General features: G+C 43.5%; 1 protein-coding gene across 1 annotated transcript; it reads left to right on the forward strand.

The window, feature by feature from the left end:
* Positions 1-714: 714 nt before the first annotated feature.
* Positions 715-3,443, forward strand: HRH3 (histamine receptor H3). The gene is made up of 3 exons (XM_072879199.1): positions 715-958; positions 1,260-1,426; positions 2,347-3,443. The coding sequence occupies exons 1-3, from the start codon at positions 748-750 to the stop codon at positions 3,229-3,231; spliced, it is 1,263 nt and encodes a 420-aa protein (XP_072735300.1). The 5' UTR covers positions 715-747; the 3' UTR covers positions 3,232-3,443.
* Positions 3,444-14,174: the final 10,731 nt, after the last annotated feature.

The following is a 14,174-nucleotide window of genomic DNA, read 5'->3' on the forward strand; positions in this document are numbered from 1 at the left end:
CTCCATTGAGACAGGAACCATAAGCACTCCCCATGGCCTTTATCATGGGGGGATGCTTTGGGGAGACGCAAAGCATTCCTGTGGGGAACATGAGGATACTCTGGGAGGATTCAAGGATGCTCCCGGGTTGAGGGGGAAGGGGGAATGAGGGGCTGCTCTGGGGTAATGCGGGGATGCTCCCAGGTCGAGAGGGGAAGGGGGAATGTGGGGCTGCTCTGGGGTAACGCGGGCATGCTCCCGGGTCGAGAGGGGAAGGGGAATGTGGGGCTGCTCTGGGGTAATGCGGGATGCTCCCGGGTCGAGAGGGGAAGGGGAATGTGGGGCTGCTCTGGGGTAATGCGGGATGCTCCCGGGTCGAGAGGGGAAGGGGAATGTGGGGCTGCTCTGGGGTAACGCGGGGATGCTCCCGGGTCGAGAGGGGAAGGCGAATGTGGGGCTGCTCTGGGGTAACGCGGGGATGCTCCCGGGTCGCGAGGGGAAGCGGACTGTGGGGCTGCTCTGGGGTAATGCGGGGATGCTCCCGGGTCGAGAGGGGAAGGGGAATGTGGGGCTGCTCTGGGGTAATGCGGGGATGCTCGGGGGGATCCGGGGTTGCCCGGGGGGACGCAGGGATGCTGCGGGCTGGAGCGCCGGTCCCAGCGGCCGCAGGGCAGCGCGGGGCTGCGGCCCCCGCGGGCGGGGAGGCGGGGCGGGGAGGGGCGGCAGCCCCGCGGCTGCGGCGCGGCGCGGCGCGGAGCGGCGCGGGCCATGGAGGGCGGCGGGGCGCTGAACGGCTCCGCCGCCGCCGGGCGCTTCGCCGCGGCCGGCACGGCGGCGCTGGGCGCGCTGATGGCCCTGCTGATCGCCGTCACCGTGGCCGGCAACGCGCTGGTGATGCTGGCCTTCGTGGCGGACTCCAGCCTGCGCACCCAGAACAACTTCTTCCTCCTCAACCTGGCCATCTCGGATTTCCTAGTAGGTAAAGTGCCGCCTCCCGCGCCGCTCCGCGCTCGCCGAGCCGCTGCCCGGCCCGGCCCGGCCCGGCCCGGCCCGGCAGCAACTTCGCGGCGGGGCGGGCAGCGCGGAGCGGGCAGCGCGCCCTCGGCGGCGCGGGCAGGGGCGCCCGGGCCGCCTCCTCCCGGCGGCTCTGGAGTCCCCCCCCCCCACCGCCACCCCCGGGGTCCCCTCCGGCGGTGCCCCGCTCCTGCCCCCCGACACCCTCCCGCAGCCCCGGGGTCCCCGCCCGACACGGCAATGCCAACGGACCCCTCCGGTTGCAGGTGCCTTCTGCATTCCCTTGTACGTGCCCTATGTGCTGACGGGGAGATGGATCTTCGGGAGAAGCCTCTGCAAACTCTGGCTGGTAGTTGATTACCTGCTCTGCACCTCTTCGGTCTTCAACATCGTGCTGATTAGCTATGACAGATTCCTCTCGGTGACAAGAGCGGTGAGTCCTGTCATGGCAGCTGAGAGGGGAATAACTCTCCTCCTGCTTTATTCTCCGGATTCTCTGCAATAATTAAAAGCTCTTTGAATCCTCCAGAAATTATGAATCTTTCAGCCTGGTGATGGAAAGCAATAATTATCCAAATACATAATTCAGCTGTGGTTTCAGATTAGTATTTCTGGCATAATTAAATCATTTAAGGTTCAGACCCCATTGTGCAGGTGTTCCCTTCCCAGATGACAGGACAGTAGTGTACAAGTGAGTCAGCGAGGTAAGCAGACCTATTACTAACTTGCAGGGGCTTATTATCCCCCGGACAAACAAGCGGATTGCAGTCGGACTCCCAGCTTCTCCCTGGCTACCAAAGGCAGTAGATTGCAGTACCAAGTTTGGCAGGGCACTGCCATGAGGTCTCTGGGTACGCGGTGAGATGAAAATGCTCATTCTTTTGCAGGAGGTAATGAGCAACTCGCAGGCAGATCAGATCCATCCCTGCTTGCTTGTCCCCTGACTCCAAATACGCCATGAATTAGCTACGAGGGCTCAGAGAGAGGCAGAGCTAGATGCCTGCCTAGCCCAGGAGTTGGACGCATGCCTCTCCCCCGGAGCTGCAGAGAGTAGCTGGGGACAACTCAGGCAAGTGGTGGGGTGCAGCAGGCTGCCGGGCTCCATCCAAGTCAGTACATTTCCACTGAGCAGAAGCCACATCTGGTTTTGGAGCTGCAAAATGAGGGTTCTAAGTCTTCCCTGCAGGAGCGCGATTTATCTAGCAATCACTCCTGTTGCTTATGGCATATGAATTTGTTACACTGCTGGGATATCGCTTAACAACTTTACCAGGAACACTAACAGTTCGTTTGTGAAGAGCCTCAACTTTCGGGGTGTGTGGCCGTACTTAAGGAAAGGTTTCCCTGTTGCAGGTCGCCTACAGAGCCCAGCAAGGCAACACCAAGCGAGCGGTGCTGAAGATGGTGATGGTATGGGTATTTGCGTTCCTGCTTTATGGACCTGCCATTATCAGCTGGGAGTATATATCAGGCCAGAGTATCATACCCACTGGGGAATGCTACGCTGAATTTTTCTACAACTGGTATTTTCTCATGACAGCCTCTACGCTGGAGTTTTTCACCCCTTTTATCAGTGTAATGTTTTTCAACCTGAGCATTTACCTGAACATACAGAAGCGTACCAAAATACGCCTGGATGTTTTCCACAAAGTGCACAACCAGTCCTCCACTGAAGAGATGGAAATGAGCCCAGAAGCAAAGCTTTCTTTGAAATGCTGTAAGTGGGAGCAGAAGGAGCCAGCTGAAACCCTTGACCTCTCTAAGAGCAAAGCTCAAGCAGCAGCCTCCACTGCCAGCCTGGGTACCAAAGACCTGCTGTCAACAAGCTCTGAGATCTCCTTAAAACCTAAGTGTTGCAACAAAAAGAGCTGTAAAAATTCAGCATCCACTCTGTCCGTAGAGAAACGGATGAAGATAGTGTCCCAGAGCATGACTCAACGCTTCAGGCTCTCTAGAGACAAGAAAGTGGCCAAATCGCTGGCAATCATTGTGGGCATTTTTGGCATTTGCTGGGCACCATACACTCTCCTGATGATCATCCGCGCTGGCTGCCATGGCCACTGCATCCCTGATTACTGGTACGAGACTTCCTTTTGGCTGCTGTGGATCAACTCGGCTGTCAACCCTGTCCTGTACCCTCTCTGCCACTACAGCTTCAGAAGAGCTTTTATTAAACTCCTCTGTCCCAAGAAGCTAAAGATTCAACCTCACGATCCCCTTCAGAACTGCTGGAAGTGAAGTGTGTGGGTGAGAAGAGCCTTGTTTTAATACACCTGTGTTATGGAAAAGTACTATAGCTTCCTTCCTTGGAAGAACCTGGGAACCATGGTCTGGGGCATGTGACGAAGGCAGCAGTGAGGCCACTATTCATTTATTCTAGTCCATCAGCAACAAAACCACACAGAATGGAAGGGTAAGGGGTTTTTGACATTAACCACAGGCAGCGAAAATCTGTGTCCTCCACTTGCAGGTGCCACAAAAGAGCTCTGCTGCCACCTAGTCAGCCAGAGTGGCACCAGCATTTTATTATAATAAAAATAAAAGCTAACAAATATAAATATCTAACCTAAACCCACTGGACTAAACTACAGTTTACCTGCTTGAAGACCTGATTTGTCCCATGAATGGGAGAATTTTTTCCCTACACTTAAGATATCACACATATGTGACAATACAGAAAGAAAAGAACGAACCTCAGAAGGAAGACGCCTCATTTATCATTACTGCTACAGCAGCTACAGCCACAATGTAGATTCTCACTGCATGTGGTGCAATAGATGTCCCTTTCCCTCCCCAAGACGGGACAGATCTCTGCCCTAAGGAGTCTACAGCCAGACTCAGAGGCCGCGAGCATCCTGAAGCACCCTGTTGGCATTCCCTGATCCTTACATCAAAAGTGATCTGGTTTCCGTTGCGTCCAGCCGCACGCTGCTCAACGCTCCCACAGCACATGGGAGCCCTTTTCCCCAGCCCGGAGCTGTGCAGCAAGAGCGAGCCCGGTCCCTGGGCCTGCAGGACATGGGAGCCCTGGCAGACCCAAAGAAGAGGGCTGCTGTGCCTGTGTGAAAGGTGCCAGCAGGGTATCAGCTTCTCCACAGCCTCCTTCATGATGACCCAAAGACATTTTTAATCTCTTCTGCAGGATCTTAAAAATACTCTTTTAGCAATGTGCTAGTGAATGACAAGCACTGGGAAAAGTGAAGCTTGTGTTCCATTTTTTAAGTTAGTTTCAGACCTCTTAATTTTAGCAAGTTCCAGAACTCTTGCATGCTTCCTTTTAAAATACATAATTTAAATGGAGACCCAGGTCAAGCTCATCCAGGCAACATAAGCATCAACTTATTTATTAAGCAGTCAACTAATTCCACAGATAGAGCACCAGATTCAAGAGACCAGGGCTCTATCCTCAATCTTAACGTGAGATCTTGGGCATTTAATCTCTGCTTCCCATCTCGTGCTTCATCATACTTGCCCATTTAGTCTGTAACCTCTTTGGGGACAGAGGTAGTGTTACCATAAAGCAAAACACTTCAACTCCCTATCTCTGTTGGCACTGCTCAGTGATATGGTAATACAAATACGTAATTAGTTGCCATGGCAAACGCTCATATTTAACAGTATTGTACAGGGAAGCTCAAGATTGTAAGTCTGAAAACTACATTTACAAATAGAAATCCAAATGCTGTAAAGTCATACCCAAAAGCTTATGATGTTGTGATTGCCAATTACACTTAGCTGTTGTAAGTAAACTGCTTTTTGGCTGCTGCTAGGAATAAAAGAAAATGCTATCCAACTTTATTGCAGTGACATTTGTTGAGTAGATCAGTATTGTCATCTGAAGTCAGGTTTTAAATGATGTCTTGTTTCGTGTATATGATATTTCAGTCTTGTGACATGTTCAGTCAGACCATTATATATGCGTTAAAATATATCCTTTGACTTACGTGTACTAAGAATTGACAGTCTGTACTGTTGAGCCTGCTTGTACCTTTCCTTGTGCCTGCCACCTTCTGAAAACCCCAATAAAGTATTTTCATATGAAGTTTGCCAAATATTATATGGTAAACAGGGTGTTGCTGGAAATTATAAAATCCAACTGAAAGTAAAACATCTATGGATTTGTCTGAGGAGACAATTAAAGCATACGCATTTTGCAAAAAAATTGCTCCTGAAACAGCTGAGTTTTTTACCTCTGATTAGCAGATTCCTGACAGCCCACTAAGGGTGTGGTGAGAGCACATCACTTAATTCTTTCTAACTCTGGTTCTTTTCCAGGGCATGAAAAGGTTACTTTAACATTAACTCTTCCTGTGACTTATGAAATCCACTGGCCTGCCTAAAAATGACGAAGTCATAATGTGAACAAGGTACCACTTTCCAGCTGTGGTTCTCTTCATTTGTTCATAAAGAGAGGTGGGACTACTAGATCGTTCAGTCTGATAAAAAGCAAAGCTACCGACTGCATTACACCTTAAGGAGAGGGTGGAGAAATTGTCATGTCTGTTTTTTGGGGGTTTTTTTTGTAACCTGGTATTAAATAGTGGTTACCTACTTCACGTTCCCATCCTCCAGAAAAAGGATTTTGTTTTCTCCTTTTAAAGATTATCCTGCATGATCATCACTGGATCAGTGGAAGGCCTTTGAAATACAGTAGAGGCCAAGCAACTGTTAAAATTATACTAAATTGGTTGCAAAAGAGAAACAGGCCCCATTTCATGTGATCTCCCATCACGCAAAGAGCCAGCTTTCTCCAGGAAGATTTTATCAGCTTCTGAAGTCATGCCCACAACACTTGCTCCTGTACCACTTTTGCCAGCACACGACACAAAGGGCTTCTCCTTGTCCCTGTACAACGCATCCCTCTGATCCCCTGACTTCTCTGCTCACCAGGCCTCAGCATGCTTGCAAATGAATGTTGATTGCATGCCACTACTGCCACCAAAACCAGTACGATGCTACAGGCAGCTACTGAAAAGTCAAAACAGATACCAGTTATTTAACAAAACTGAATGAGATTACAGCATAACGCACCTTGCTGGCTTCCTTCCCTTCTCCCATTTGGGGGGGGGGTTCACAGAAATACCCCCAAACATAACTGAAAGCCCAGGAATCTTATTAGCACAGACACTTCTTCTACCGTTTTAAGAGACAGGAAACTTAAAAGTCCATCTAAACAAACTCTCACAGCTTTCTCGGACAAACAGCTGAATCTCCGACAAACTAGACCTGAGGATACCTTCCATAGTGCGGTTTTGTTACTTCTGACAAACAAATGAATGAACAAAGAATTTATCAGTCTTTCCCCCGTGAGGCATTTGCCTGAGCTGGGACTGGTAACTGGGCTTTCTGGTAGAATAAAATAGGAAGGTGACAGAGGAAGCTGGTTCTGTTTCTCTTATTTCCTCCACATTCCAATACATGTCAAGAACGTTAAAACATTATTATGCAAGAAGACCAGAGCTAAGCAACCAGGAGCATATACTGAGTTATTTTAGCAGGCTTTTTTTCCCCTTTTCTATAAATTTCTCCTTCTTAGAGCTTGAATTCACTGAATCAAATTTAAAAAACAAAACAAAAAAAACCCCACGAAAACAAAACACTTTAACACTCCTAGCTCCGGAACTGGTTTTCCTGCACATGATGGGCTGAGCAAGCAGCCATTTAAAAAGGGAGTTGCAACTGTTTAAATTCTGAACATGACTTTTTTCCAGATGGTCCGAGCCTCCAATCTCAAATTCTTAGTTTATGATTAAGTCTTTATGTACTGAAGGCAAACAGCAGGTTTTCACCTATATCCGTTAGTAGTAACTCTGTTCAAAAGTGATGAGCCCAGCTTTAAATTTCAAGGTGCCTTTGCAAGCACATGGGCTAGGAATTCCTTTCTTTCACATGTTCACACAGTCAAAGAGCTAAAGCTGTTAACAAAATACCCAGTTTTAACAGACTCATAAAATTCCTAATACTCGCCAGGGAGCTGGTGGAGATTGGTTTTGCTTTCAGTGATCCATAAGAGCATGATACACCTGCACTGAAGTGCAGATGCCATCTGTACAAGCACCATGCTTTCTTGGAGTCCCACTAATGACATCAATATATTTCTGTATAATTTAAAATCCTCATGGTACTTTTCTCTGAGCTTGCAGAATGTGCTTTTGGTCTTAAAGTCCTTTCCCCAAAGAGTAAAGAGATGGACGCATTTCACTGTGAGCCTTTTGCACAGTATTTTTATGGTCTCTGACCTCCATATGGGCAGAATTACCTAAACTTAGCTGAAAGCAATTTTATTCATTGGTGGATTTTGCAGGGAAGATACTTATATTCCTTCCTGAAAGAAGAGCTCTTGCCTTGCCAAATAAAAAAGAATAACTACTTATGCCTGGACGTGAGGTCACACCTGCGCCTGGTTTTCATATGAGGAATGTTATAAGCTGGTTTGACGTTTTAGAGTAACTGATGACTAATTCAAATATGCTTAAAAGAGTATTTGAATTCTACTGATTTTTAGTGTTCAGAATATAAATGTGTGTATGCATTTGGACGAGGCAGGGACTAGGGAGCTTCTAGGCATAATCAAGTATGAACTGTGAAAACACATTACCATTAGACAAGGTAGCGCTTCTTGTCACCTAGCTTAGTAAAACATCTATATATTTTTTTGCTACCGTACCTGCTAACAAAAATGCCCCATTCCTGTTGTCTAGACATAAACCAAGCAGGCAGGACCTGTTTTCAAAAACCATGAAAGACGACTTGCTGTAATTATGAATGTGCATCAAATATTTGTGGAAGCATATAGGCTTCCACACAGAAAAGAAACCCAGCTGTTTCCAGAGAGAAGTACCCGATTCACGCATGGAGCATTAGTAAACAATGTTCATGCAGCTGTAAATCATACCCAGGAGCTTTTATAGAAATGGGCTAAGTGACTTCCCGTAAGACCTGTGCAGAGGTAATGCCAGTTCCCTTCTTTTAATACAAACCTACACTCCATTAACTTGAGGATGTAAAGGCCACCATAACGAGGTCTGTGGTCCTTTCACAAAGCAGCATCTGCATATCAATAAACTATCAAAGAACATTTTTCAGCACAGCTACTTTCTTTTTGACTCGGTAATGTTTCCTCCCTAATCACCAATAATGAGACATCTCTTTACACAGATAGAGGAACTTTGCTCCCACCGCCTCTCTTCAGTGCCCTTCCTCAATTACCCTTCCTTATTTGTTCTCTCCAACCTGTAGTTATATAAATTGCCCCATTGTTCCAGAGGCATCGCTGAAGCTTCATTAGCTCAAGTAGGAGGCTGGAGAAGAAGGGAGAACGCAAGAAGGAGCTTTTGTTGAAAAACACCTGTCTGGGATAATTAATGAGATTTGCCAAGAGGGATGGGCTTTGAAATCGGGAAGATGTGATTATATTTTGATGTGAAAGAATGCTAATGGTTTTCCTTCCATGTTTGTAAGTGTTCATTTTCATAGCAGAACTAGGATGGAAAGACCATAGGTTAGTATCCTTGCTAGAAAGAAGTTTAACACCACGATTCCTGTGAGGGAGGATTAATTATTCATAAGCCCAGCTCCCATGCAGTGACACCAGCACAACTTTGCAGTATAGACCTGGTCTTGAAAGAGACCCTCTCCACCCTACAGAACTCATTCTGCAAATAGATGGGATGCAATAAGGAGTACTATTATCTTTACTTCCGATGTGGGAATTGCAGACAAGAAAAACACTTCGCTAGCTGCCCTGGATGAGTGCCACAAAAGGGAAAAGCGCTCTCAATTTCCAACACTGCAAAGCTAGCCTTTCGTGCAAGATTTCGCAGATATCCTTGTGGATAGTAGGGAACTCACAGCACTTCTGTGTTCCCTTAACCTTGACTTAAATCGCCTCCTTTCCTCCTTACCATTGCACAACATACTTTTCTGCCAATATACTTGTATTTGCAGCATTAAGGAATTATGGGGTTTAGAAAAGCAGCTAGCAATTCTGCAGGGTGAAAGGTATTATCTATAACCTGGTACCATCATTGTGTTGAGATATAAAACTATCATTGACATTCACTTCAACAAACCCAACTGCTACCTGGGAGAGGAAGACTTGTACATACCTCAAACGCAAGAAAACTCAGGTCTGTCCTTAAACCTCTTGTGAGCTCAGGAATGCTGATGACTCATTAAATCAGCACCATTTTTATTGCTATACTCCAGGATGCATGAGCATTACTTATTACTAGGTATTTACAAGCCCCACATTTTTACTCCATAATTTACAAGCTGCTTGCACAGCCTGGGTACAAAAGGGAACTAATATTTAACGCAATTACCAAACATTATAGGTAGAGCTATGCATGTGCATTTGTGGGCGAAGAACAAGACTATTATTTTTCCATTTGTAAAATTTTAGAACCTGAAACAATTTTTTAAATGACTCAGATGCACCAAGCAGGACTTTTTGTTGTGTTGTAAAGGCTTTTCTTATACATCAAATACCTGTCAGTAATTCCTAGGATCCCCTGCCATAACATACAATGATTATATATTAGAGATGGCAAGGAAAGGGTATGAAAGTAGGTAGTTGTGGTGCGTGTGTGTACAAACATCACAAGTATCCCTCCTGTGCATGTAAATGCACAATTCATGACAAAAATAGAGTTTTTGTAGGCAGACTGTGCCCACAACTTCGGCATCTGTTCTTTTAAGCACAAAAGTGCATCTGTGATGCGACACTGATTTTTCAATGATTTTTAATACAATATCCTAGGATTTAGCAGTACAATTAACACTGAAGGAAAACTGACTGCAAAGTAGTTAATAATCTCATTCAAAATGTCTCTGAACATTGACAAACAAGCAGCTCTCTGCTAGAAAGGCAATGACAGTTCTGGCAAATTTTTTAGCTGTTAAGTAACAGCTCACACACAGCTTTAGTCATTAGATGCTGTTTATTGAACAACAAACAATAATGGGAGTTGCATATATAATTCCTTGAACATGAGGTTGCACATACACCCTGCAGTGTTCATGAATTGGTGACGGATTGACAAAGCAGAGCAATTACCCTCCATTATGAAAATAATTTACACTCTAAGAAGCACAAATTTAATAGACCATTACAGCTAAAGCACTGTTTAATATCTCTGATACAGCTTGTATTCAAAATATACAGGGATAAAATAATATGTATAATACTTGTGTGAAGCCCCATGTTAAGCGCTCAGAGAACTAGGAATTAAGCTGTTATTCAAGAGCTTTCGTGAAAGTAACAAGTAAGAAGATCCTTTGTTGTTCCCGTTAATACCTTTAATCAAAATGAAGGTCGCAAAGTACTTTACAGAACTATATAGACAGAAGAATGCTGACATATAGCTAATTCTAGAGTAAGGGAAGGACTGCAGTCAAACATGCATGGATTATTGTCATTGCAAGTACACAGCAACAAGGTAAATTAAAACCTCAGCAAAGGACCAAAGTGCCCAACATATCCTTTCTGAAGTTCTCATTGGGAAGAACTCATGCAGACTGAAGTATGCAGAACAGTTAATCTGTTTCAGAAAGAGCTGAACTCCCTTAGAAATTCCCCTTCAGAAATCCTACATGCTCCTAACCTCTGCTTCAAAGTGACCATATCAAAAATGATTTCTGAGAACATGGGTTTATAGTAATTTCCTTTGAAAAAACTAATCGATACAACTTGAGAGGTTGCCCCAGCTAAAGTACTGAACAGAAGACTATCAGGGAAATCAACTATTTAAGGTCATTATGATCAACTTATCTTAATAACCATGTTTTCACCTCAGCAATCAATTCACCGAGTACCATTTGCTATGCATCACTTCAGTAGAGTGCTTTCAAGCACAATTTATAAGTAGGGAAAAATTCTAATCAATATTAATCACTCACAACTGTGGCATGACAAGTTATCAAATCAGCAGGTAATGGAACAGAAGAACTGCCTCCTCCACACCAAAGCAACACAAAACATGAACTTTAGTTAGCCTAAATGCCACTTGTACAACAATCTCTGAAGAGGTATTTGTGTGCTGACAGGATCCACCAAACTGCCTTAGAAAAACACATATATTAGCCATTGAAGACAAGAACAAGCATAAAATATGTTCTGAGAAAATCTGAGCAGGTTCCTTCTTTATTCAATTACATTTGTGACCCTCTGCAATTATTTTCTCCATTAATATATAAGCACTTAGGCTTTACTAGCATGAAAGTGGAAATATAGCTATTTTTTAGCTTGAATATTCACTAAAAGCAAATTTCCAAATGTGCACTCATCAAGCGACCTGGTTAGTTAAATATATTACTGGTTTTGTTCCAGACTAAATACATTAGGAAATTAACTTCTGTAGCACTAACTTAATTTAGTCTTAATATATAATTCTAGAACTGTTCTGTGTTGATCAGTTTCATAAGCCACTTCAATACATTTAATAAGCATTAAAAAAAATCACTATATTTAGAACATTTAATTAGTGATAATTTACATGAATTAGCAGCACCAGTTAATAAACTGTACATGTTTCACATGGCAATTTTTGTTATTCATCCACAAATCAAGTTTTATTTACTGTGAAAAAATCCTGAATGTCTTCCAAAAAAATAGGAGATATCTTGAGTCAGCTCACGGAAAGCTCCTAAACGCTACAACAGACTGCAATACCATGAAGAGGGTAAAATGGACGCTGGAGGATTTTGCGGAGGGCAGATAGGAAGCAGCATGCTGAACTGGGCATCTCTTCAGCGAGTCATGTATTTCTGTGCTTCTCTGCACACAGTTAGGTGAAGTACTTTGAAGCTACAGATGCAAATATGACATATACGGTTAGCTATAAGTTACGCTCGTACAAGGCACCTAGAATAAAAACCGTAGTGTTACAGGACTAGCACTGCACTCTATTTCCACATTCCAGGTCCTCTGCCTGGCCCACAGATTTCCTATGTGACTGTGCAAGTCACTGGGGTCCAAATCCAGACAGATACTTAAATTTAAAATTTCTAAAATTCAGTGGCATGTAGGCTTTTCCCAGCCTGGCTAGATTTGGACCTCAGCCTCCTGTGATTCATTTTCTATCAGTGAAAGCAGGTTAATAAATCACTCTCAAACATAAGGTATTGTAATATTAAAAAAAAAAAAGATATGATGTAAACCACATGAAATTTTCATCCCTCAAAGCCATTTTCCTAATGATGATAAATTAGTTAATGAAGCTAGAAAATTTCAGTTGAGATAGAAACAGAGATGAGTTAGCTTACCAAAATAAAATACATTTTTTACATCTATAGTTACAGGAGCCGTAAGGACCTTGCCCAGCTAGCATGGGACTTAACCCATAGTACAGATGGGCAAGCTTCAAAACCACATCTTCTGGCACTGAAGTTCTTGAACGTTACCAGTTTCTGTTTATCTAGACAGAGCTCACTGGCCCAATAATTGTTGATTTGAACTACTGGTCTAAACTTCCATTGCATGTCTGGAGTGGGGGTGGGTAAATGAAGAAAATAAATATTTTCTAAAATAATGCAGTAAAAATGTTGGTTTAATACGGTGACCTTTTACCAGGTTATTTTTTAAATGTGATAAATGTGTGTCCTGTCTGGACAAAGCAAACTAGCTGCCCAAACTCATCTTCCTGATTTGTAACAGAGGAAAACAGCAGGAAATGAATAGCCACAAAACAGTATGATTTCATGAATAAGATAATCAAAATATGGATACTTCATCTGTAATATCACAGATGTCTTCTTGACAACCAGTGCTTTAGCAATTACATGGCCTCATGCATATATTTTTCTTCATAAGCATTTTCCACTTTTAGTGGAAGATTAATTTATCTAGATTTAGACAGTGAATAGCTAACTTCTATCAGTGGTTGATTACTGTGTGTACAAAGGAAGCACTGGGTGGGAATTCATGTGTCTTTGGAAAACAGTGATGTTCCAATCTCAATGGTCATTAAGCACGGAAGAACCAAATGTCAAGGTTCAAATGAGAAATCTTTAAAGCTATGACCAAGCTTTTCCATATGCTAAAACTGATCCCAAACCATAGATGCTTTCTAAAATATTGACTCTTACCTACAGATTAATTGACTATCGATTTCTCCAGTTACAGAGGCAAAAAGGCACCCACTGAGGATTTGAATAACAAAAGATAATTTTTTCTGCAGTTAGTTTTTAGTCCTGCTTTTCAATCAGTGCTAATAAGTCTGGATCTAAGTGCATTTCTAAAGCATGCATTTTAAAAGGTGATTTAGTCTGTGTAAAACATTTGCAGCATATGTGAATAAGCACAAGGCTCTTCATCTTTTGTGCCTTATTTTACCCAATAACCATGACATAAAATAACAGCATTTGCGTACACTGCAATGCTACATTCAGGTTTAAAAAAAAAACCAAACAAACAAAACAACAAAACCACAACCTGGGCTTGGGTCACCACTGCATTATGCCAGAGTGACTCCAATTAAAATTAATGGAATATTACCAGAATAAAATGGATTGTAACAGAGTAACCAGCCATACCCATTACCTCTTACTGAAATTGAGCATGCAGACATGAGTTAGTTATTAAACCGTAATTACATGGCTTAGTAGTACAGCTAGTCTTTTGTCTTCACTCATCATTCAGGACATACATATATAATACACAAATACTTCCACCCTGGTGACATAACAGTATAGCAATAAGCAAAGAATAGAGCTTAACCAAGGAATGCACACTTCAAGGAGTCAAAGCAGTATTTCATATAAGCAAGGGCAGAGAAAAATACAAACCCTGTGGATAAGAAATCAGATGCTGTTAAGGCCTCCTTGGACAATTCGATTTCAATCAGGAAAGGGGAGATGAAAAATTACTCTCAGTGGGAAAATGAAGGACAAACACAATCTCAGTATTAAAACAAGGCTGATAAAAATCTCGCTGCCTTTGTCCTACCAGCTATGTTTTGTGTCTCTGAAAAATGGGCACACACCACGTACTAAATTTCAGAACCGCACAGAGAAAAACCGAGAGTGCAGCCTGAAGGTAGCTTTGTTCTATTATCGAGAGTTGCAGAATCATCCCTTATCATTATTGGAGCACACATCTATAGCCTCCCCTCCAAATATTAATAACTTCAGTCTTTCCAGACCTCTGTAGTGCAGGCACAACTAATCCCAATTTCACAAGA

Source organism: Ciconia boyciana, chromosome 14 (assembly GCF_034638445.1).
Source record: "Ciconia boyciana chromosome 14, ASM3463844v1, whole genome shotgun sequence".
Lineage (NCBI taxonomy): Eukaryota > Metazoa > Chordata > Aves > Ciconiiformes > Ciconiidae > Ciconia > Ciconia boyciana.